This window comes from Scyliorhinus canicula, chromosome 12 (assembly GCF_902713615.1).
Source record: "Scyliorhinus canicula chromosome 12, sScyCan1.1, whole genome shotgun sequence".
In the NCBI taxonomy this organism is placed as follows: Eukaryota; Metazoa; Chordata; class Chondrichthyes; order Carcharhiniformes; family Scyliorhinidae; genus Scyliorhinus; species Scyliorhinus canicula.
The window spans coordinates 52089918-52114703 of NC_052157.1; the positions used below are offsets into that span (position 1 = coordinate 52089918).

At 53.2% G+C, this 24786-nt stretch overlaps 1 protein-coding gene across 2 annotated transcripts in view; it reads left to right on the forward strand.

The window, feature by feature from the left end:
• The first annotated feature begins 291 nt into the window (after window positions 1-291).
• The window catches only part of LOC119974765 (lipolysis-stimulated lipoprotein receptor-like), a 35747-nt gene continuing 11252 nt past the window's right edge, over window positions 292-24786 (forward strand). Inside the window, exons 1-6 of one of the 2 annotated variants that reach the window (XM_038813973.1) lie at window positions 292-508; window positions 9527-9868; window positions 11415-11534; window positions 13183-13239; window positions 19676-19822; window positions 20715-20894. In XM_038813973.1, coding sequence (XP_038669901.1) covers window positions 355-508; window positions 9527-9868; window positions 11415-11534; window positions 13183-13239; window positions 19676-19822; window positions 20715-20894 — 1000 coding nt within the window. In that variant the 5' untranslated portion in view covers window positions 292-354. The remainder of the gene's footprint in view (window positions 509-9526; window positions 9869-11414; window positions 11535-13182; window positions 13240-19675; window positions 19823-20714; window positions 20895-24786) is intronic. The other variant, XM_038813975.1, reaches the window with a different exon arrangement.

Sequence of the window (24786 nt, forward strand, 5' to 3'; positions counted from 1 at the left end):
TTCTCCTGGATTGAAATTTCCACCCAGGGGCTCGCTGTGTTTGGAGTGGGGGCAGGACTGGGGAGTAAGTTTTTCCCCTTTCCTCGTTCACTTTATCCTCAGTGGTTCCGCCTTTTGTAAACAGCGAGTTTCTGCAACAACCTGCCGGCTTCTTCCATTCCCTGGGCACCCAGGGGGGTGGTGAATTGGATTCCAATAACCAGGGTCCACAAACTCAGGGAGGCTGGGCCGAAGCCACTGCGGCGGTGGCTGTTCTGCCCTGGCAGCACCTGCTCAGGGTGGCACAGGCTGGTTTGAGGGTCAGTGGGGCGACTTGGGAAGTTTGCTCTGGGTTTGAACACCCCTCCTCCTCTCATGGTATTGGTTAAGGTGTTTCTGAAGGTGTGGAGTCAGTTTCTGCTTCCTGAAGGTGTGGGGAAAATTCCCAGTTTCTGCTACTGGAGGACTGAAGAGGTGGCAGGAGAAATGTTGGGCAGGAGTTTCCTGGCTGCTATCACTGCCCTGGCAGGTGGGTAGGCTGCGAATGTGTGAACTGAAATCAGAGAGTTTCTCCGGGTCCCGGTGTTGTCCCAGGGCTGATTTACTGAAAAGCCAGTCAGTCCCCTCCCCCCAGCCTGGCGGCAGCCAAGTGTTGGCCAGTCTGGCAGACTGAGCAGCCCTGGCTCAGGGCGAGGGTGCCCGGGGGAGGGGGCGAGGGTGCCCCAGGTGGGCGAGCGTTCCCTAGGTGGGCGAGTGTGCCCTTGGTGGTCATCGAGGGTGCCCCTGGTGGTCATCGAAGGTTCCCTCGGTGATGAAGGTGCCCTTGGTGATGTGGGTGCCCCAGGCAGATGAGGGTGCTCTGTGAGGGTGCTCTGTGTGGGTGAGGGTATGATGTGTGGGCATGGGTACCGTGTGTGGGTGAAGGTACCTTGTGTGCGCCAGGTGCCTTTGTTGGGTGAGGTGGCCCGGGTGGGTGAGGGAGCCCCTGATGTGCAAGGATGACACTGGTGGATGAGGGTGCCCTGTGTGGGTGAGGGTGCCCTGGGTGTATGTGGGTGCCCCCAGTGGATGAGGGTGCTCTTGATGGTGAGGGTGCTCCTGCTGGGTGAGGGTGCCCCTGGTGGGTGAGAGTTCCCCTGGCGGGCGAGGGTACCCTCGGTGGGTGACTGGCTCACAGGGTGAGTTCCGAGCGCATGCTGACATTCAATGCGCTGCCCATTGAAAGGGGGCTGATCTGTGTAGGGTCATCCCCGGATGAACACCTGGTAAAAGTCAAACAAAAGTTGGATAAATACTTGAATGGGAGTGGAGAGTGGCTATTCTTCCAAAGAGCAAGCATTGTGTGATGGGCTGAACAGTCCCCTCTCCTTTTATCATTCAATGAAAGCAGAAAGTTACCAGTGGGTGGGGGGTGGGGGTGGGGGCTTTGAAGAAATTCAGGACCCTTTGATATTTTAATGAAGCAGAAATTATCCTCATTGTCACCGGTCTCAATCTTTTGTAATGTAGCTGAGAGGAGGTCAGTCTGTAAACAGGGACACTGCAGTGACCCAGGACAAATACAGGCCATACTCCGACCTGTGAGGTCTTGGAAAACATTTCTTCAAAGAAGAGGTAATGAAAGGCTTGGATGGTTGAAGCAGTCAGAGTCAGCAGCGGGGAGATATTACCTAACAGGTTGGTTGCGGTTTTTCCAGACAGTTCCAGACATTGTTGACAACAGGAGCAGATGTGACGTGTTGAGACTTCAGTTCTGATCCTGTGTCATGCTGAGAGTGATCCACTTGGTTTGAAAGCGTGGGCTCGAAGCACACCTCAGGCAGGCTGTGGACAAATAGTCAGGGCAGGAAGAGCAGACAGTATTAGTGAGCAGAGCTCGCCTGGGAGAAGTCACCTTCAGCTTCACTCCAGGGTCAGTGCTCCCAGCATGTTCCTGTGAACAAAGGCAGATTACATGTTGCATTTCAGTTGGCAGTTTACACTAAAAATGGAGTATCAGCATTTAGCAAGAGGTGAAACAGATTGAAAGAGAGCTGGAAAAACTCAGAATCACACTCTTTCTCTCTAACCCCCTTCCCTTGCAATCTACCCCCCCTTCCCTTGCAATCTACCCCACCTTCCCTTGCAATCTACCCCCCCTTCCCTTGCATTCTACCCCCCTTCCATCGCAATCTCCCCCCCCCCCCACGCAATCTCCCCCCCCTCCCACGCAATCTCCCCCCCCCTCCCACGCAATCTCCCCCCCCCACGCAATCTCCCCCCCCCACGCAATCTCCCCCCCTCCCACGCAATCTCCCCCCCCCCACGCAATCTCCCCCCCCCTCCCACGCAATCTCCCATCCTTCCCACGCAATCTCCCATCCTTCCCTCGCAATCTCCCATCCTTCCCTCGCAATCTCCCATCCTTCCCTCGCAATCTCCCATCCTTCCCTCGCAATCTCCCATCCTTCCCTCGCAATCTCCCATCCTTCCCACGCAATCTCCCCCCCCCACGCAATCTCCCCCCCTCCCACGCAATCTCCCCCCTCCCACGCAATCTCCCCCCCCACGCAATCTCCCCCCCTCCCACGCAATCTCCCCCCCTCCCACGCAATCTCCCCCCCTCCCACGCAATCTCCCCCCTCCCACGCAATCTCCCCCCCTCCCACGCAATCTCCCCCCCCCCACGCAATCTCCCCCCCTCCCACGCAATCTCCCCCCCCCCCACGCAATCTCCCCTCTCCCACGCAATCTCTCCCCCCCCACGCAATCTCTCCCCCCCCACGCATCTCCCCCCCCTCCCACGCAATCTCCCCCCTCCCACGCAATCTCCCCCCTCCCACGCAATCTCCCCCCCTCCCACGCAATCTCCCCCCCTCCCACGCAATCTCCCCCCCTCCCACGCAATCCCCCCCCCTCCCACGCAATCTCCCCCCCCCCACGCAATCTCCCCCCCTCCCACGCAATCTCCCCCCCTCCCACGCAATCTCCCCCCCTCCCACGCAATCTCCCCCCCTCCCACGCAATCTCCCATCCTTCCCTCGCAATCTCCCATCCTTCCCTCGCAATCTCCCATCCTTCCCTCGCAATCTCCCATCCTTCCCTCGCAATCTCCCATCCTTGCCTCGCAATCTCCCATCCTTGCCTCGCAATCTCCCATCCTTGCCTCGCAATCTCCCATCCTTGCCTCGCAATCTCCCATCCTTGCCTCGCAATCTCCCATCCTTGCCTCGCAATCTCCCATCCTTGCCTCGCAATCTCCCATCCTTGCCTCGCAATCTCCCATCCTTGCCTCGCAATCTCCCATCCTTGCCTCGCAATCTCCCATCCTTGCCTCGCAATCTCCCATCCTTGCCTCGCAATCTCCCATCCTTGCCTCGCAATCTCCCATCCTTGCCTCGCAATCTCCCATCCTTGCCTCGCAATCTCCCATCCTTGCCTCGCAATCTCCCATCCTTGCCTCGCAATCTCCCATCCTTGCCTCGCAATCTCCCATCCTTGCCTCGCAATCTCCCATCCTTCCCTCGCAATCTCCCATCCTTCCCTCGCAACCTCCCATCCTTCCCTCGCAACCTCCCATCCTTCCCTCGCAATCTCCCATCCTTCCCTCGCAATCTCCCATCCTTCCCTCGCAATCTCCCATCCTTCCCTCGCAATCTCCCATCCTTCCCTCGCAATCTCCCATCCTTCCCTCGCAATCTCCCATCCTTCCCTCGCAATCTCCCATCCTTCCCTCGCAATCTCCCATCCTTCCCTCGCAATCTCCCATCCTTCCCTCGCAATCTCCCATCCTTCCCTCGCAATCTCCCATCCTTCCCTCGCAATCTCCCATCCTTCCCTCGCAATCTCCCATCCTTCCCTCGCAATCTCCCATCCTTCCCTCGCAATCTCCCATCCTTCCCTCGCAATCTCCCATCCTTCCCTCGCAATCTCCCATCCTTCCCTCGCAATCTCCCATCCTTCCCTCGCAATCTCCCATCCTTCCCTCGCAATCTCCCATCCTTCCCTCGCAATCTCCCATCCTTCCCTCGCAATCTCCCATCCTTCCCTCGCAATCTCCCATCCTTCCCATCGCAATCTCCCATCCTTCCCTCGCAATCTCCCATCCTTCCCTCGCAATCTCCCATCCTTTCCCTCGCAATCTCCCATCCTTCCCTCGCAATCTCCCATCCTTCCCTCGCAATCTCCCATCCTTCCCTCGCAATCTCCCATCCTTCCCTCGCAATCTCCCATCCTTCCCTCGCAATCTCCCATCCTTCCCTCGCAATCTCCCATCCTTCCCTCGCAATCTCCCATCCTTCCCTCGCAATCTCCCATCCTTCCCTCGCAATCTCCCATCCTTCCCTCGCAATCTCCCCCTTCCCCTTCCCTCGCAATCTCCCCCTTCCCCTTCCCTCGCAATCTCCCCCTTCCCTCGCAATCTCCTTCTCTCCCCCCTTCCCTCTCTCCCCCCTTCCCTCTCTCCCCCCTTCCCCCTCTCCCCCCTTCCCTCTCCCCCTTCCTTCCCTCTCTCCCCCTTCCTTCCCTCTCTCCCCCTTCCTTCCCTCTCTCCCCCTTCCTTCCCTCTCTCCCCCTTCCTTCCCTCTCTCCCCCCTTCCTTCCCTCCTCTCCCCCTTCCTTCCCTCTCTCCCCCTTCCTTCCCTCTCTCCCCCTTCCTTCCCTCTCTCCCCTTCCTTCCCTCTCTCCCTTCCTTCCCTCTCTCCCCCTTCCTTCCCTCTCTCCCTTCCTTCCCTCTCTCCCTTTCTTCCCTCTCTCTCCCCTTCCCCCTTTCTCTCTCTCCCCCTTCCCCCTTTCTCTCTCTCCCCCTTCCCCCTTTTCTCTCTCTCCCCTTCCCCCTTTCTCTCTCTCCCCCTTCCCCCTTTCTCTCTCTCCCCCCTTCCCCCTTTCTCTCTCTCCCCTTCCCCCTTTCTCTCTCTCCCCCTTCCCCCTTTCTCTCTCTCCCCCTTCCCCCTTTCTCTCTCTCTCCCCTTCCCCCTTTCTCTCTCTCCCCCTTCCCCTTTCTCTCTCTCCCCTTCCCCCTTCCCCTCTCTCTCCCCCTTCCCCTCTCTCCCCCCTTCCCCTCTCTCCTCCTTCCCCTCTCTCCCCCTTCCCCCTTTCTCTCTCTCCCCTTCCCCCTTTCTCTCTCTCCCCCTTCCCCCTTTCTCTCTCTCCCCCTTCCCCCTTTTCTCTCTCTCCCCTTCCCCCTTTCTCTCTCCCCCCCTTCCCCTCTCTCCCCCTTCCCCTCTCTCCCCCCTTCCCCCTTTCTCTCTCTCCCCTTCCCCCTTTCTCTCTCTCCCCCCCTTCCCCCTTTCTCTCTCTCCCCCTTCCCCCTTTCTCTCTCTCCCCTTCCCCCTTTCTCTCTCTCTCCCCCTTCCCCCTTTCTCTCTCTCCCCCTTCCCCCTTTCTCTCTCTCCCCATCCCCCTTTCTCTCTCTCCCCCTTCCCCTTTCTCTCTCTCCCCTTCCCCCTTTCTCTCTCTCCCCCTTCCCCCTTTCTCTCTCTCCCCCTTCACCCTTTCTCTCTCTCCCCCTTCCCCCTTTCTCTCTCTCCCCCTTCCCCCTTTCTCTCTCTCCCTCACTCCCCCATCCTGTCATCACTTGCTGACTCTCTCCCCTCTCTGCTGAGATCTGTAGGATGGGAGAGAGAGTCTAGGACCGTGTCTTAGGGAAAAGGATTTGGCCATTTTTGACGGCGTTGAGAGAAATTCCCTCCCTGCCTCTTTGGAATTCTCCAGCTCCATTTCCGCATTTTGTGAGTGATGTATTTTCAGGCAATTGGAGGTGAGGTAGAAGATCAGCCATGATGGTATTAGATGTGGGAGTAGGTTAGAGGGGCTGAATGGCCTCCTGTTCCTGTTTCTGACATTCGTAAATGTCGACAAAACATCCCATAATCCTTCAGTGGCCCAATCAAAAATTAAATTGATGTTGAGGAAAGAAAAGAGATTATTAGGATGGGTGACCTGTACGTTTATTGGAGGCGGGTTCTCAGGAGGGATGTCCAGAGCTCGGCTGCTGAAGGTGCATCGACCAATGTGTAAAGTACAGAGGATGTGGATTGGACATGCTGGGGAAGGGATTGGTGATGGTGGGCTGAATGGGGAAAGGCTGTGGTTGAGAGAGTTACAGTTTGAGCTATAACAAGAAAAGTAACAAGAAAAGTTAGTGTATGTTGGTGACTACAATGGGTGTTGTGAGGGGGGGGTTGGGGGGAGGGGGGAGAGGTGGACTTGCCATCAAGTTGGGTATGAGGCAGGTGTGAAGATCATTATTTTAAAACCGCAAACAGAAAATACGGGACAATCTCAGCAGGCCTGACAGCATCTGTGGAGAGAGAAGGGAGCTAACGTTTCGAGTCTGGAGGACTCTTTGTCTTGAAGATGGGTAATCTTGGGAAGTCCAAAGTTCTGTCCGTATGTTGATGTTACAGATGATCTGCTTCACTCTGCGATGTTGACCAGGGAGTGAACATAACGGGGCAGCACGGTAGCATGGTGGTTAGCATAAATGCTTCACAGCTCCAGAGTCCCAGGTCCCAGGTTCGATTCCGGGCTGGGTCACTGTCTGTGCGGAGTCTGCACGTCCTCCCCGTGTGTGCGTGGGTTTCCTCCGGGTGCTCCGGTTTCCTCCCACAGTCCAAAGATGTGCGGGTTAGGTGGATTGGCCATGCTAAATTGCCCGTAGTGTCCTAAAAAAGTAAGGTTAAGGGGGGGTTCTTGGGTTACGGGTATAGGGTGGATACATGGGTTTGAGTAGAGTGATCATTGCTCGGCACAACATCGAGGGCCGAAGGGCCTGTTCTGTGCTGTACTGTTCTATGTTCTATGAACTGATTGGCCAGAATATGTCTTTACTGGTCAAACCTCAGTCTCTCAAATGTTTAGCTGCAGGAGATTGCAATTCCCCAGTATCGGATATTGGATATGATAAATGTGAGACAACGGAGGGTGAGGAGACTTGGTGGTGAGATGGAGGTAGCTGCAGTTAATGTAAATGTGCAAATGAATGATGTTATAATGGGGCAGTACATGGAAATAGCATAGACAGTGCCAAAGATTGATCCTTGGGGAAGCGGTCAGATAATGGTGCAGGATTGGATAAAGAAATTAATTGCAGGTGATTCCATGGTTATGACTGTATGGTTCAGAATCGAAGCAGGTGAAGACAATCCTGTTGAATGGGGGGTGGGTAGGGGGAGATCGAGGACTGCAGTCGGGTCAAACTGAAACATTGAAAATGTGCAGCATAGCTGTGGAGACCATTTGGCTCTTTACAAACCCCAGGAGAATTGAGCCTTGTTTCACATTCTCACTATAAAATTCAGCTGTTTAAAAAATGTAACAAGGGTCGTGTCTCCACCATCTTTTCGAGCAGTGAGTTCCAGAACCCACACAAGCTCTGGGTGAAAAGATTATTCAATTCCCCTCTAACCGTCCGGTAAATTACTTTGAATCTCTGTCCTTGATTAGGAATGAACCCTCTCTCCACTGTATCCTGTCCTCTTCATGTTGTGAACAATTATATTGCCCCATAATCTGCAGCGTTTTAACAAGAGAAGTCTCAGTTGTTTGTTTCCTGACAGGACGAGATCGTGATGTAATAATGATCTTTATTAGTGCCACAAGTAGACTTACATTAACCTTGTATTGTCACAAGTATGCAGTTACTGTGAAAATGCCCCAGTCGCCACACTCCTGCACCTGTTTGGGTACACCGAGAGAGAATCCAGAATGTCCAATTCACCTAAGTCTTTCGAGACTTGTGGGAGGAAACCGGAGTGCCCGGAGGAAATCCACGCAGTCACGGGGCGAATGTGCAGACTCCGCACAGACTGTGACCCAAGTCGGGAATCGAACCCGGGTTCCTGGTGCTGTGAAGCAACAGTGCTAACCATTATGCTACCGTGCCGCTGCGTTGTACAGATATATCACTCGGATAGTAATCCAGAGGTTTAGTAATCCAGGTTAATGTTCTGGGGATACGCTTTCACATCCACACTGCACAGCAATGTGACTTTATTAACTGCCCCTCTGGCAAGCCACTCCAATTCAAGCGCAATTAGGGACGGGCAACACATGCTGACCTTTATTCGTGATATCACATCCCAAGTTAAATAATGTAGACATTTTTAAGAACGGGATGTTTGGCTTGTTTCGGACCATGTGGCTGGATGTACAAGATCCCACAGAGCTATATTTAAAAAAAACAGATGACCTGGATTATTGTCACCTTCCAGCTTGTGAGGCCTTGCTGTGTGCAAATTCACCAGTGTACTTCGCTGACTGTGAAAGACTTTGGGACGGGATGCGGGTGCAGTAAGGGGGGGGGGGGGGGGAATGGAGATGAAACAAGCTAATGAAATGTGAATCCTTTACATAAACTGCCCTTAACCGTCCGAATGCACCTTAACAATCGCTCTAAAGTTTGATTGTGAACAGATTTTTAAAGGACTTTTTTCCTTGTTTGTATTTCCGAATTGTAGTCCCACCCTGTCTGCTGAATGAACCTGGATTCTGGTGTCCAGGGACTGGGAGCTGATCGGAGGGGGGGGGGGGTGGGGGAATAAATTCAGCCGGTCTGGCAGAATCTGTGGAGAGAGAAACAGAGTTAAGGTTTCACGTCAGTATGATTTCTCTTCAGAACCAGCTTCCAAACTCCCCTTGCAGTCTGCTGAAAAGTGGAATTTTCTATGCCCACCTGATGACAGGAAGGTGGTGCATTCGGTTAAAATCTCCGGAGCGGTGGGAGGGCCAGTATCACGGTGTTCTCAATAGAGGGCAGATTGCCGAGATTATGGGCTGTATCTTGGAAAATGGAGATGGGATCTGTGTCTATGATACTAACCTTTTAGATATTCCAACTGCTTCATATTCATCCCAGAATTCTTACTGGATGGATTCCGATGTGGGGATAATTTACTTTGCTGTCCCAACACATCCCCAGTCTGCTCACTGCTCTGACGAAAGCATTCCAACAACGCTGACTCACTCACCTCCTCCAGTCTCTATGATACGTACGAACCACACCCTGATACTGGGACTCCAACAAACAAGTCACTCACTCCTCAAGCTCTCAAATGGGTCATTAGAAGCCAGTTATAATGATAATAATCTTTATTGTCACAAGTGGGCTTACATTAACACTGCAATGCAGTTAACTGTGAAAATCCCCTAGTCACCACACTCTGGCGCCTGTTCGGGTACACAGAGGGAGAATTCAGAATGTCCAAATTACCTAACAGCATGTCTTTCGGGACTTGTGGGAGGAAACCGGAGCACCCGGAGGAAACCCACACACACACGGGGAGAACGTGCAGACTCCACCACACAGACAGTGACCCAAGCCGAGAATTGAACCTGGGACCCAGGGTGCTGTGAAGCAACAGTGCCAACCACTGAGCTACCGTGCTGCCCCATGATGTGGTGGGGGTGGGCAGGGTGATGGGGGTGGGCAGGGTGATGGGGGTGGGGGGGGGGGGGGGGGGAATTCACCTGGTGCCCTGAGGGGGTCAACGTCTTGGGCACCCGGTGTAATCAGTCGCTTGCTGATTTGTGTGACTTTGTCTTTATTGGATCTTCCTGTGCTCTCCAGGCCTGTCTGCAGCTATCCAGGTGAGAGTTCCAGAACCTTGGCGAGTTGCGATTCTCTTCCAACCTGTCGTCCTGAAGTGCAGTTATGACACGACAGCCACTCAACCACCCACTATTATTTGGAAATACAGGTCCTTCTGCCGAGATCGGATCCTGGATGCATTTAGTCCCAGCAGCACAGACAATCAGATCAATGACCAACTACAACAAGCTGACCCCAACTATAATCCCTATGTGAACTGTCCGGATAACTCTCGAACTGTGCGCACTGTGGCATCCAAAATGGGCAATGCAGTGACGCTGGGCAGCGATTACCAAGGGCGAAAAGTAACTATCATAAACGGTAAGCAGTCCAGTAAGGAACACAAGAATTTAAACGGGATTGGGGACAAGGAGGCAAGAGGGGAGAAGGTGTGAGGAACGGGGGGGCCTGCTCTACCCCCTGCGCACCTCCATCCGGTGCGATCACGGCTGATCATTGTCCTCATAGATAGAAAGCTGGTTAGCCGATAGGAAGCAAAGATGGTGACGAGTGGGGTACCGCAGGGATCTGTGCTAGGGCCCCAACTGTCCACATTACATATTAATGATTTGGACAAGGGAACTAATGTATGATGTCCAAATTTGTAGATGGTACAAAGTTGGGTGGGAGGGTGATCAATGAGGCAGATACAGAGATGCTTCAGCGTGATTTGGACAGATGTAGTGTAATGTTTATAAATGTAAGGTTATACACTTTGGTAGCAAAAATAGGAAGGCAGATTATATTTGAATGGGTGGAAATTGAGGGAGGTGGATCCTCAGCGAGACCTTGGTGTCCTTGTGCCTCAGTCACTGAAAGTAAGTGCGCAGGTACAGCATGACAGTAAAGAAGGCAAATTATACGTTGACTTTCATAGCGAGAAGATTTGAATACAGGGATGTTTTACTGCAATTTTCTAGAGCATTGGTAATCCTCGCCTGAACAAACCAAATAGGAACAGAGTCCCATAGCTCCGCTTGCCAGAACTACTCAGTGCAGTCAAAGATTGGGACCCATTTCTAAAACCTGATGTGACCACCCCTGTCCCCAGCTCCAACTTACTAGAAGGGGGATCCCCAGGCCCCACATCCCTCACACCCGTGCAGTGCAACCCCCCAGGCCCCCACATCCCTCACACCCGTGAACTAATCTATCACAGTCGTGTTGCTAATTTGGTTTGCCCAATCAATGTATAGATTAAAGTCTCATGGAGGCGCAGTGGTTAGCACTGTTGCCTCACGGCGCCAAGGACGTGGGTTCGATCCTGGCCCTGGGTCACAATCCGTGTGAAGTTTGCACATTCTCCCTATGCCTGCATGGGTCTCGCCCCTACGACCCAAAGATGTGCAGACTACGAGGATTGGCCATGCTAAATTGCCCCTTAATTGGGAAACAAAAAGAATTGGGTATTACATAAAAGTCTCCCATGTTTGCTGTAGCATCTTTAATTTCCTGTTTACTTCCTTTCCCTATCTCACCACGATTGTTTGGAGACCTTCAGACAAAACCATTAATGTTTCCCGCCTCTTGTTGCTTCTTAGCTCCGTCCAGACCGACCAATATCTAGATTTTCTGAGTCAATATCCTCTGTTACTATTGAACTGATTTCATCCTTACTTAACGTCACCCCACCTCCCTTCCCATTGGTTCGTTGGTCACTCGGACTACTGAAGTACAGCACAGTACGATGACCAGTCTGTGGATGGGAGCAGTGCAGTGCTAGCCAGGTGGCGGCTTTGTTAATCTAGATTCTCTGTTTATTTTGAATGCTAATTTTGAGAAATGAATCAGACTCTCGTGAATGTAGAAGCCAGCAGGATGGTTTGTATTGCCTCACTTGTTTGACTAATGTTTCTGTCTCATTCAGATGCTGACCTCAGTATGGAGCAGACAGCTTGGGGAGATGGTGGCGTGTATTACTGCCAAGTCGCCTCATTCCAGGATCCCTCGGGCACCACCGAAGGTTACGTGGAGTTGCTTGTCCTGGGTATGTGTCTCTCACTGGGGTACGGTTTCCACACACACTGACTCTCACTGGGGTACGGGTTCCTCATACACTGACTCTCACTGGGCTACGGGTCCCACACACACTGACTCTCACTGGGGTACGGGTTCCTCATACACTGACTCTCACTGGGCTACGGGTTCCACACACACTGACTGTCACTGGGGTACGGGTTCCACACACACTGACTCTCACTGGGCTACGGGTCCCACACACACACTGACTCTCACTGGGGTACGGGTTCCACACACACTGACTCTCACTGGGGTACGGGTTCCTCGTACACTGACTCTCACTGGGCTACGGGTTCCACACACACTGACTGTCACTGGGGTACGGGTTCCACACACACTGACTCTCACTGGGCTACGGGTCCCACACACACACTGACTCTCACTGGGGTACGGGTTCCACACACACTGGGGTACGGGTTCCACACACACTGACTCTCACTGGGGTACGGGTTCCACGCACACTGACTCTCACTGGGGTACGGGTTCCACGCACACTGACTCTCACTGGGGTACGGGTTCCACACACACTGACTCTCACTGGGGTACGGGTTCCACACACACTGACTCTCACTGGGGTACGGGTTCCACACACACTGACTCTCACTGGGGTACGGGTTCCACACACACTGACTCTCACTGGGGTACGGGTCCCACACACACTGACTCTCACTGGGGTACGGGTTCCACGCACACTGACTCTCACTGGGGTACGGGTTCCACACACACTGACTCTCACTGGGATACGGGTTCTACACACACTGACTCTCACTGGGGTACGGGTTCCCCACACACTGGGGTACGGGTTCCACACACACTGACTCTCACTGGGGTACGGGTTCCACACACACTGACTCTCACTGGGGTACAGCAGTTGATAAGGGGAGGGAAATGTTTATCTGCTGAACCTGTACAAACGCAGTGATCTCACCCACAGACGCCTGTCGGCATTCTGACAGGTCAGTTATTGTTGAATTTGCAGGAATGACCTGACACCCCCAGTTGTGGGAAATCTCAATGTTTTGGATTCAGATTGAATAGTTTATTAAGTTGCTTTGTTGCTTTCCGGCTTGTGATTTTCTGCTGCAGCTGGTGAGCCGGGATTCTGTGGAGTCTGGTGATTGGGTTTCAGTCTGTCCCTGCGAGGGTCAAGAAGTTTGTTACATGTTGGAGGTAGTGTCAGGGTAGGGGGGGGGGGCTCTGTACGAGGAAGGCACAAATGCTTGCTGTATCGACACTATCCCAGACGCATGTGTCCTGGGGAGTGGTGGCCAGGCAGGGCCAGTGTTCTTGCCTGAATACACTTGTTCTCAGTATTATTGTAGCACTGCTGTTGACAAGGACTTACATTTTTATGTAGCGTTTTTAACCTCTCAAAACACTGAATAGTATCAAACAAAGTTGGCCATAAGGGGTTTTGGGGTTCAGCTGGCGTTAAACTTGGACAAAGAGGTTTTGAGGAGGAGAGAGAGAGAGAGGTTTGCTGGGTGGGGGGAGGAATTCTGGATATCGGGGTCTGAGCAATTGAAATCAGGAATGTTGAAGGTCCAGCGTTTGCTCAATTTTCTTGGCCAGTTTCCGATTGGTAACTCAGTTGTCCTCTCTCTCTTGTTCTCCAGGTAGAACGGGAGTGACCTCTGACCTGTTGCCAGGTGTACAGATAGGGAACATGACAGGTACTGATCTCAACTCCCATCTTTCAGAGTAGAACAAGGTCTTTCCTGGGTTGGAGGAGAACATTGCAAAGTATGGGGGTATCAATGCTGCATTGTTGTGTGAAGCGGTCTCTGAGGGTGGAGGTATCAATGCTGCATTGTTGGGTGAAGCGGTCTCTGAGGGTGGAGGTATCAATGCTGCATTGTTGGGTGAAGCGGTCTCTGAGGGTGGAGGTATCACTGCTGCATTGTTGGGTGAAGCGGTCTCAGGGTGGAGGTATCAATGCTGCATTGTTGGGTGAAGCGGTCTCAGGGTGGAGGTATCAATGCTGCATTGTTGGGTGAAGCGGTCTCTGAGGCTGGAGGTATCAATGCTGCATTGTTGGGTGAAGCGGTGTCTGAGGGTGGAGGTATCAATGCTGCATTGTTGGGTGAAGCGGTCTCTGAGGGTGGAGGTATCAATGCTGCATTGTTGGGTGAGTGGGTCTCTTGGGGTGGGTGGGGGTTTCATTGCTGCATTACTGGGTGAAGGGATTCTGTGGGGTGGGGGGGGTTTCGATGCTGCATTGCTGGGTGAGTGGGTTCTCTGGGGTGGGGGGATTTCAATGCTGCATTGTTGGGGGAGGGGGTTCCCTGGGGTGGGGGGTTTCAATGCTGCATTGCTGGGGGAGGGGGTTCCCTGGGGTGGGGTGGGGGGTTTCAATGCTGCATTGCTGGGGGAGGGGGTTCCCTGGGGTGGGGGGGGGGTTCAATGCTGCATTGCTGGGGGAGGGGGTTCTCTGGGGTGGGCGGGTTTCAATGCTGCATTGCTGGGTGAGGGGTTTCTCTGGGTGGGATGGGGGTTAAAATGCTGCATTGCTGGGTGAGGGGTTTCTCTGGGTGGGATGGGGGGTTTAAATGCTGCATTGCTGGATGAGGGGGTTCAATGCTGCATTGCTGGGGGAGGGGTTTCACTGGGATGGGGTGGTTTCAATGCTGCATTGCTGGGGGAGGGGGTTATCTGGGGTGGGGGGGGGTTCAATGCTGCATTGCTGGGGGAGGGGGTTCTCTGGGGTGGGCGGGTTTCAATGCTGCATTGCTGGGTGAGGGGTTTCTCTGGGTGGGATGGGGGGTTTAAATGCTGCATTGCTGGGGGAGGGGTTTCTCTGGGTGGGATGGGGGGTTTAAATGCTGCATTGCTGGGGGAGGGGTTTCAATGCTGCATTGCTGGGGGAGAGGGTTCCCTGGGGTGGGGGGGGGGGGGTTCTCTGGGGTGGGCGGGTTTCAATGCTGCATTGCTGGGTGAGGGGTTTCTCTGGGTGGGATGGGGGGTTTAAATGCTGCATTGCTGGGGGAGGGGTGTCAATGCTGCATTGCTGGGGGAGGGGTTTCAATGCAGCTTTGCTGGGTGAGGGGTTTCACTGGGGTGGGGGGTTTGAATGCTGCATTGCTGGGTGAGGGGTTTCTCTGGGTGGGATGGGGGGTTTCGATGCTGCATTGCTGGGTGAGGGGTTTCTCTGGGTGGGATGGGGGGGTTCGATGCTGGGTGAGGGGGTTGTCTAGGGTGAGGATGGGTTTCAATGCTGTATTGCTGGGTGAGGGGTTTCACTGGGGTGAGGGGGTTCAATGCTGCATTGCTGGGGAGGGGTTTCACTGGGGTGGGGGGATTTCAATGCTGCATTGCTGGGGAGGGGTTTCACTGGGGTGGGGGGTTTCAATGCTGCATTGTTGGGTGAGGGGTTTCTCTGTCATGGGATGGGGTGGTTTCGATGCTGCATTGCTGGGGGAAGGGTTTCTCTAGGTGGGATGGGGGGTTTAAATGCTGCATTGCTGGGGGAGGGGTGTCAATGCTGCATTGCTGGGGGAGGGGTTTCAATGCTGCTTTGCTGGGTGAGGGGTTTCACTGGGGTGGGGGGTTTGAATGCTGCATTGCTGGGTGAGGGGTTTCTCTGGGTGGGATGGGGGGTTTCGATGCTGCATTGCTGGGTGAGGGGTTTCTCTGGGTGGGATGGGGGGGTTCGATGCTGGGTGAGTGGGTTGTCTGGGATGAGGACGGGTTTCAATGCTGTATTGCTGGGTGAGGGGTTTCACTGGGGTGGGGGGGTTCAATGCTGCATTGCTGGGGAGGGGTTTCACTGGGGTGGGGGATTTCAATGTTGCATTGCTGGGGAGGGGTTTCACTGGGGTGGGGGGATTTCAATGCTGCATTGCTGGGGGAGGGGATTGTCTGGGGTAAGGTGGGGAGGGTTTCAATGCTGCATTGCTGGGTGAGGGGGTTCGCTGGGGTAAGGGGGTTTCAGTTCTGCATTGCTGGGTGAGGGGTTTCACTAGGTGGGATGGGGGGTTTCAATGCTGCATTGCTGGGGGAGGGGTTTCACTGGGGTGGGGGGATTTCAATGCTGCATTGCTGGGTGAGGGGTTTCACTGGGGTGGGGGGTTTGAATGCTGCATTGTTGGGTGAGGGGTTTCTATGTCATGGGATGGGGTGGTTTCAATGCTGCATTGCTGGGGGAGGGGTTTCTCTAGGTGGGATGGGGGGGTTTCAATGCTGCATTGCTGGGGGAGGGGGGCCTATGTTCTCTAACAACTCTTGAGAAATTTGGTTTCTTCCTATTTCCTGTGCAGCCTGTCCACATTTTCTTTTTTTAAATAGATTTAGAGGACCCAATTCATTTTTTCCAATTAAGGGGCAATTTAGCATGCCCAATCCACCTGCCCTGCACATCTTTGGGTTGTGGGGGCGAAACCCACCCAAACACGGGGAGAGAATGTGCAAACTCCACACGGACAGTGACCCAGAGCCGGGATCGAACCTGGGACCTCAGCGCCGTGAGGCCACAGTGCTAACCCACTGTGCCACCGTGCTGCCCAACTGTCCACGTTTTCTAATCTGTACATCTGCAGCATATGGTGAAGATGTAGGCCGTGATTCTCTGTTCGTCACTAGCAACCCACCCCTGCCTATGTGTTTCTCGGCAGCGGGGGGTTGGTTCAATGGGAATTCCCATTGACAGCGGCAGGAGCAGAGAATCCCAACGGCAGTCAACAGCGGCTGTGAGGCCAGTGAATCTAGCCCCTCGTCTACGCATACGCTGTATGGTGTAGGTATAGTCTGTGTACACGCTGTATGGTGTAGGTATAGTCTGTGTACACGCTGTATGGTGTAGGTATAGTCTGTGTACACGCTGTATGGTGTAGGTATAGTCTGTGTACACGCTGTATGGTGTAGGTATAGTCTGTGTACATGCTGTATGGTGTAGGTATAGTCTGTGTACACGCTGTATGGTGTAGGTATTGTCTGTGTACATGCTGTATGGTGTAGGTATAGTCTGTACACACAGTATGTTGTAGGTATTGTCTGTGTACATGCTGTATGGTGTTGGTATATTCTGTGTACACGCTGTATGGTGTAGGTATAGTCTGTGTACATGCTGTATGGTGTAGGTATAGTCTGTGTACACGCTGTATGGTGTAGGCATAGTCTGTGTACACGCTGCATGGTGTAGGTATAGTCTGTGTACATGCTGTATGGTGTAGGTATAGTGAGTGTACACGCTGTATGGTGTAGGTATAGTGAGTGTACACGCTGTATGGTGTAGGTATAGTCTGTGTGTACATGCTGTCTGGAGTAGGTATAGTCTGTGTACACGCTGTATGGTGTAGGTATAGTCTGTGTGTACATGCTGTATGGTGTAGGCATAGTCTGTACATGCTGTATGGTGTAGGTATAGTCTGTGTACATGCTGTATGGTGTAGGTATAGTCTGTGCACACGCTGTATGGTGTAGGTATAGTCTGTGTACACGCTGTATGGTGTAGGTATAGTCTGTGTACACGCTGTATGGTGTAGGTATAGTCTGTGTACATGCTGTATGGTGTAGGTATAGTCTGTGCACACGCTGTATGGTGTAGGTATAGTCTGTGTACACGCTGTATGGTGTAGGTATAGTCTGTGTACACGCTGTATGGTGTAGGTATAGTCTGTGTACATGCTGTATGGTGTAGATATAGTCTCTGTCCATGCTGTATGGTGTAGGTATAGTCTGTGTGTACATGCTTTACGGTGTAGGTATAGTCTGTGTACATGCTGTATGGTGTAGGTATAGTCTGTGTTTCCCGCTGTATGGTGTAGGTATAGTCTGTGTACACGCTGTCTGGTGTAGGTATAGTCTGTGTGTACATGCTGTACGGTGTAGGTATAGTCTGTGTACATGCTGTCTGGTGTAGGTATAGTCTGTGTACATGCTATATGGTGTAGGTATAGTCTGTGTACATGCCATATGGTGTAGGCATAGTCTGTGTACACGCTGTATGGTGTAGGTATAGTCTGTGTACATGCTGTATGGTGTAGGCATAGTCTGTGTACACGCTGTATGGTGTAGGTATAGTCTGTGTACATGCTGTATGGTGTAGGTATAGTCTGTGTACACGCTGTATGGTGTAGGTATAGTCTGTGTACATGCTGTATGGTGTAGGTATAGTCTGTGTACACGCTGTATGGTGTAGGTATAGTCTGTGTACATGCTGTATGGTGTAGGTATAGTCTGTGTACACGCTGTATGGTGTAGGTATAGTCTGTGTACATGCTGTATGGTGTGGGTATAGTCTGTACACGCTGTATGGTGTAGGTATAGTCTGTGTACATGCTGTATGGTGTGGGTATAGTCTGTGTACACGCTGTATGGTGTAGGTATAGTCTGTGTACATGCTGTATGGTGTGGGTATAGTCTGTGTACATGCTGTATGGTGTAGGTATAGTCTGTGTACATGCTGTATGGTGTGGGTATAGTCTGTGTACACGCTGTATGGTGTAGGTATAGTCTGTGTACATGCTGTATGGTGTGGGTATAGGGCACGATCTATGGTCAGGGCCGCGCCAGGCGCGAATCCGCATGAGCCGGTTAGATCGCAGGAGAGGCCCAAATCGGGATTCACGCTGGGCTCCAATCTGTTCCCCATACCAGGGGTAACTTCAGTGGCTGCCTGTCCTTCCCACGGCACCCCCCCCCAGGACAGAGCCCTGTCCGTGGTAATACGGTGCAGGTCACTGTAACCCCCTCTGACTGTGGTGGCACAGGCTGCCCTGTGGCTGACCCTCCGACCCCCTCGGTGGAACAAGGTATCCCATCTGGACTCCACTGCAGTCTGGTCAGGTCAGCATCTCTGAATCGTGAGGCTGGTCTGTGCAATGCCATGGCTGCGTGCTGGCTAGTGTATGCTCTGTCAGATGTTTAAGTGCCGTTCCCCCTTGTTGGCGGGCCAGTTGAATCAACCGGCGGGACAGACATTTCCGATGTGATACCCATGGCGCATCATTGGCTTTAGATACCGTTGGCAGTCTCGCTGTGTCGGCCGTCGGGACAAACCCACTGCCAACGCTCACTACCATATATACTCCTTGAAAACCTTTTCCGTGCGATTGCACCCATAATCTGTGTATATGTTGTATGGTGAAGATATTAAGCAGGGTTTGCCGCTGTTCACTCCGGTGGGATATTCTGGTCCCATGCCGGTGCACGGGTATCCCAGTGATGAGCAATGCAGTCATCGGGAATTCCCGAAGACAATGGTGGGATTGGTAAATCCCACTGGCGGGCCGCCTGAGCCGGCGAAAAACAGGCGGCAGGTTGTTGGGTGAATCCCGCCAATAGACTGTTAGAGTCAGAACCATGGAATTCCTACAGTGCAGAGGGAAGCCATTCGGCTAATCGAGTCTGTACGAACCATCTGAAAGAGCACCCCTCTTCGGGCCACTGCCCTGCCTCCACAACCCCTTTACCCCACCTAACCTGCACATCTTTGGACTGTGGGGGGGAAACCGGAGCACCCGGAGGTCACCCAAGGCTGGAATTGAACCCAGGTCCTTGGTGCTGTGAGGCAGCAGTGCTAAACACTGTGCCACCCCGTGGTGTATGGCGTCTGTATATATGATGTGCGGAGTACATATAGTCAGTATATATGATTTTTAAAATTTTCATGGGGTAGGGGCCTCGCTGGCAAGGCCAGCATTTACTGCCCATCTCTATTTGCCCCTGAACTGAGTGTCTCTTTTGGCCATTTCGGAGGAGTGAGTCTGGAGTCGAATACAGACGAGATGGGATGCCGGGAGCAGAATGTCTTCCCTAATGGTACATCAGTGAAGCCAGGCGGGTTTATCCCATAATTGACGTGGCAGTGAGGTGTGTGGAGAGTGAGTCTGGAATGTGGGATGTCCAAGGTGCAGTCTGCATGATGCGGGTTGATGGACATTCAATGTAGAACTTGCAGATATTGAAAATGTATTTTGGTGCAATGAGCCATTTGGAATGTGGGATGGAAACTGAGCACAGTAATTGCACAAACGTCTGACACTTTAGTTTAGGACCCAGTGTTCAATGGCAGTCCTTACCTGGGGAGAGGGGCTCGGAGACTGACTGGGGTTTTCTGCAGCACTGTGACCATTTCCTGGTTGGTAACCTTGTATCTCTCTTCCCCCTCAGATTGGCTGTTTGTGGTGCTGGTGGTACTGGGTTTCATAGTCCTCTTGATCCTGATTGGAGTTTGTTGGTGCCAATGCTGCCCTCACACCTGTTGCTGCTACGTCCGATGTCCATGTTGTCCAGAGAAATGCTGCTGCCCGTGGGCACGTGAGTAAAATTTCTCCACTCTGACACTCCTGCACCCATCTCTGGTTACTCAACCAACAGGCTTGAGGGGCTGAATGGGCCCCCTCCTGTTCCTATGTAACAGGCTCGAGGGGGGCTGAATGGGCCTCCTCCTGTTTCTGTGCAACAGGCTTGTGGGGCTGAATGGGCCTCCTGTTCCTGTGTAACAGGCTCGAGGGGGGTTGAATGGGCCTCCTCCTGTTCCTATGTAACAGGCTTGAGAAGACTGAATGGGCCTCCTCCTCTTCCTGTGTAACAGGCTCAAGGGAGCTGAATGGGTCTCCTGTTCCTGTGTAACAGGCTCAAGCGGGCTGAATGGGCCTCCTCCTGTTCCTGTGTAACGGGGCTGAATAGGTCTCCTCCAGTTTCTGTGCATCAGGCCTGAGGGGCTGAATGGGTCACCTCCTGTTCCTGTGTAAAAGGCTCAAGGAGGCTGAATTTACCTCCTCCTGTTCCTGTGTAACAGGCTCGAAGGGGGCTGAATGGGTCACCTCCTGTTCCTGTGTAACAGGCCTGAGGGGCTGAATAGGCCTCCTCCAGTTTCTGTGCAACAGGCCTGAGGGGCTGAATGGGTCACCTCCTGTTCCTGTGTAACAGGCTCAAGGGGGCTGAATGGGCCTCCTCCTGTTCCTGTGTAACAGGCCTGAGGGGCTGAATAGACCTCCTCCAGTTTCTGTGCAACAGGCCTGAGGGGCTGAATGGGTCACCTCCTGTTCCTGTGTAACAGGCTCAAGGAGGCTGAATTTACCCCCTCCTGTTCCTCTGTAACTGTTGAAGTTCGGCGGGGGGGAGACAGCAACATTTCTTCATTGTGTCTCTGGGTGTGATATTTCGGGAGGATGTGAATATTTAAATCTGTTCTCTTTCTCTCCAGTTTATCAGGCCGGTAAAGCAGCCACAGCTGGAGTTCCGAGCATCTATGCCCCCAGCTCTTACGCTGCTAGCGTATACTCCCATCCCAGTCAGGCAAAGATGCAGCCCCCACTCCCAGTCATGGTCCCAATGACTCAGTTCAATGGAGGATATGGATCCGATTTCGATGGAGCTAGCTCAGGTAATCCGTCCGGGAGAAGTAAAAAAACTCTGAAGACTGAACACTCGGGATTAGTACCATGGTTACGGGGTGTGGGGCGGAAGACTCTGGGGGGGGGGGGGGGGGGGGGGGGATGATTAATACCTGGATGCTGGGGGACTACGGGTGGGGTGGGGGAATTAAGACTGGGCACTGGGGGAGGGGTGATTATGGCTCTGGGTGCTGGGGGAGGGGTGATTAATGCTCTGGGTGCTGGGGAGGGGTGATTAAGAATCTGGGTGCAGGGGGAGGGGTATTTGTGTGGTGTGGGTCATGTCCTGGTCTCTCCCCTGCCTTCCCAGCTCTGTGGCGAGCTGAGGACTTTTAATGTTCTGGATGATCAGACTGAGGGACAGCCAGTTCCGAGATTACCACAATCTGAGTCTGAGTAGGTACAGCATGTAATCATTAAGGACTGTGTGGTTATCATATTAACTTCAAACCCACTGTTAGTCACTGAGTTCTGTGCAGGTCAGCAGGTTCTAACTCGTCTTTCACAGCAGTTTTGGTTTGTTAGTAACTGTCTGTATCTCTAGACTGATCTTAATATCAACCAGGGCCACAGCAGTAACCAGGGTGATATTAACCAGGGCCACAGCAGTAACCAGGGTGATATTAACCAGGGCCACGGCAGTAACCAGGGTGATATTAACCAGGGCCACAGCAGTAACCAGGGTGATATTAACCAGGGCCACAGCAGTAACCAGGGTGATATTAACCAGGGCCACAGCAGTAACCAGGGTGATATTAACCAGGGTGGTAGTAACCAAGGTCTCTGTACTAACAAGTGAGATAGTAACCAGGGCCACAGTAGTAACCAGGGTCTCAGCAGTAACCAGGGCCACAAATTAAATTAAAGAGTACCCAATTCTTTTTCCCCCAATTAAGGGACAATTTGGCGTGGCCAATCCACCTATCCTGCACATCTTTGGGTTGTGGGGTTGAGACCCACACAAACGTGGGGAGAATGTGCAAACTTCAACACGGATAGTGACCCAGAGCCGGGATCAAACCTGGGTCCTCGGCGTCGTGAGGAAGCAGTGCTAACCACTGCTCCACCGTGCTGCCCGGTACCAGGGTGGTATTAACCAGGGCCACAGTAGTAACCAGGGTGATATAATAATCTTTATTAGTGTCACAAGTAGACTTACATTAACACTGCAATGAAGTTACTGTGAAAAGCCCCTAGTCGCCACACTCGGCCCCTGTTCGGGTACGCAGCGGGAGAATTCAGAATGTCCAATTCACTTAACAAGCACGTCTTTCGGGACTTGTGGGAGGATAGGCCGACATGGTATCACAGTAGTTAACACAGTTGCTTCACAGCTCAAGGGACCCGGGTTCGATTCCCAGCTTGGGTCACTGTCTGTGCTGAGTCTGAAAATTCTCCCTGTGTTCCGTTGGTTTCCTCCAGGTGCTCCGGTTTCCTCCCACAAGTCTCGAATGACGTACTTGTTGGGTGAATCAAACATTCTAAATTCTGTGTGTGTGTACCCCAACAGGAGCCGGAATGTGGCGACGAGGGGATTTTCACAGTAACTTCATTGCAGTGTCAATGTAAGCCTACTTGTGACACTAATTATTATTATTATTAATAAACTGGTGCACCAGGAGGAAACCCACGCAGACACAGGGAGAATGTGCAGACTCCGCACAGACAGTGTCCCAAGCTGGGAATCGAACCTGGGACCCTGGCGCTGTGAAGCAACAGTGCAACACTAATAAAGATTATTATGACCACCAAACAGGGTGATATTAACCAGGGCCCAGCAGTAACCAAGGTGATACTAACCAGTGTGGCTGTAATAACAAGAGTGATATTAACGAAGGTCTCAGGACCAGTGGCTCCATATTAACCAGGGTGATACTAACCAGGGTCTCCACACTAACCAAGGTGATATTAACTAGTGCTTCTGCAGTAACCAGAGTGATATTAGCTAGTGTCTCTGCAGTAATCAAGGCGATATTAACTAGTGTCTCTGCAGTAAGCAGAGTCTCCGCAATAACCAGAGTGATATTAACTAGTGTCTCTGCAGTAATCAAGGCGATATTAACTAGTGTCTCTGCAGTAAGCAGAGTCTCCGCAATAACCAGAGTGATATTAACTAGTGTCTCTGCAGTAATCAAGGCGATATTAACTAGTGTCTCTGCAGTAAGCAGAGTCTCCGCAATAACCAGGGGGATATTAACTAGTGTCGCTGCAGTAACCGTGGTGATATTAACCAGAATCCAAGGTTAATTGCTGAGATACAAGCCCTGGACGGGAGAGTGAGTACAGACTGGGAACCCGGAGGTGGAGGCGGTTACAGACTGGGAGTCGAGGGATAGGGGAAGCTTATGGACGGAGTCCGGGGTTGGGGGGGGGGGGGGGGGTGGTTACAGACTGGTAGTGTGGAGGTGGAGAGCTTGGGGACTAGGAGTCTGGGGAGTGGGGGGGGGGGGGGGGGTGGTTAGGTACTGGGTGCCTGGAAATTGGGGCGGTTAGGTACTTGGTGTCTGGGGGTGGGGGGGGGAGGGTTAGGTACTGGGTGTCTGGGGGTGGGGGGGGGGTTTAGGTACTGGATATCTGGGGGTGGGGGGGGTTAGGTACTGGGAATCGGGGTGGGGGGGTTAGGTACTGGGTGTCTGCGGGTGGGGGGGGTTTAGGTACTGGATATCTGGGGGTGGGGGGTTAGATACTGGGAATCTGGGTGGGGGGGTTAGGTACTGGGAATCTGGGTGGGGGGGTTAGGTACTGGGAATCGGAGTGTGGGGGTTAGGTACTGGGAATCGGGGTGGGGGGTTAGGTACTGGGAATCGGGGTGGGGGGTTAGGTACTGGGAATCGGGGGTGGGGGGTTAGGTACTGGGAATCGGAGTTGGGGGGGTTAGGCACTGGGAATCGGGGTGGGGGGGTTAGGTACTGTGAATCTGGGTGGGGGGGGATAGGTACTGGGAATGGGGTGGGGGGTTAGATATTGGGATTCGGGGTGGGGGGTTAGGTACTGGGAATCGGGATGGGGGTTTAGGTACTGGGAATCGGGGTGGGGGGGGTTAGGTACTGGGAATGGGGTGGGGTGGGGGGGGGTTAGGTACTGGGAATGGGGTGGGGTGGGGGGGGTTAGGTACTGGGAATGGGGGGGGTTAGGTACTGGGAATGGGGGTGGGGGGGCTAGGTACTGGGAATGGGGTGGGGGGGGTTAGGTACTGGGAATCGGGATGGGGGTTCGGTACTGGGAATCGGGGTGGGGGGGGTTAGGTACTGGGATTCGGGATAGGGGGTTAGGTACTGGGAATGGGGTGGGGTGGGGGTTTAGGTACTGGGAATCGGGGTGGGGGGTTAGGTACTGGGAATCGGGATTGGGGGTTAGGTACTGGGATTCGAGGTGGGGGGTTAGGTACTGGGATTCGGGGTGGGGGGTTAGGTACTGGGATTCGGGGTGGGGGGTTAGGTACTGGGAATCGGGATTGGGGGTTAGGTACTGGGATTCGGGGTGGGGGCTTAGGTACTGGGAATCGTGTTTGGGGGTTAGGTACTGGGATTCGGGGTGGGAAGTTAGGGACAGGGAATCGGGATGGGGGGTTAGGTACTGGGAATCGGGATGGGGGGGTTAGGTACTGGGAATCGGGGTGGGGGGTTAGGTACTGGGAATCGGGATTGGGGGTTATGTACTGGGAATCGGGGTGGGAGGTTAGGTACTGGGAATCGGGGTGGGGGGTTAGGTACTGGGAATCGGGATGGGGGGGTTAGGTACTGGGAATCGGGGTGGGGAGTTAGGTACTGGGATTCGGGGTGGGAGGTTAGGTACTGGGAATCGGGGTGGGGGGTTAGGTACTGGGAATCGGGTTGGGGGGGGTTAGGTACTGGGAATCGGGATGGGGGGGTAGGTACTGGG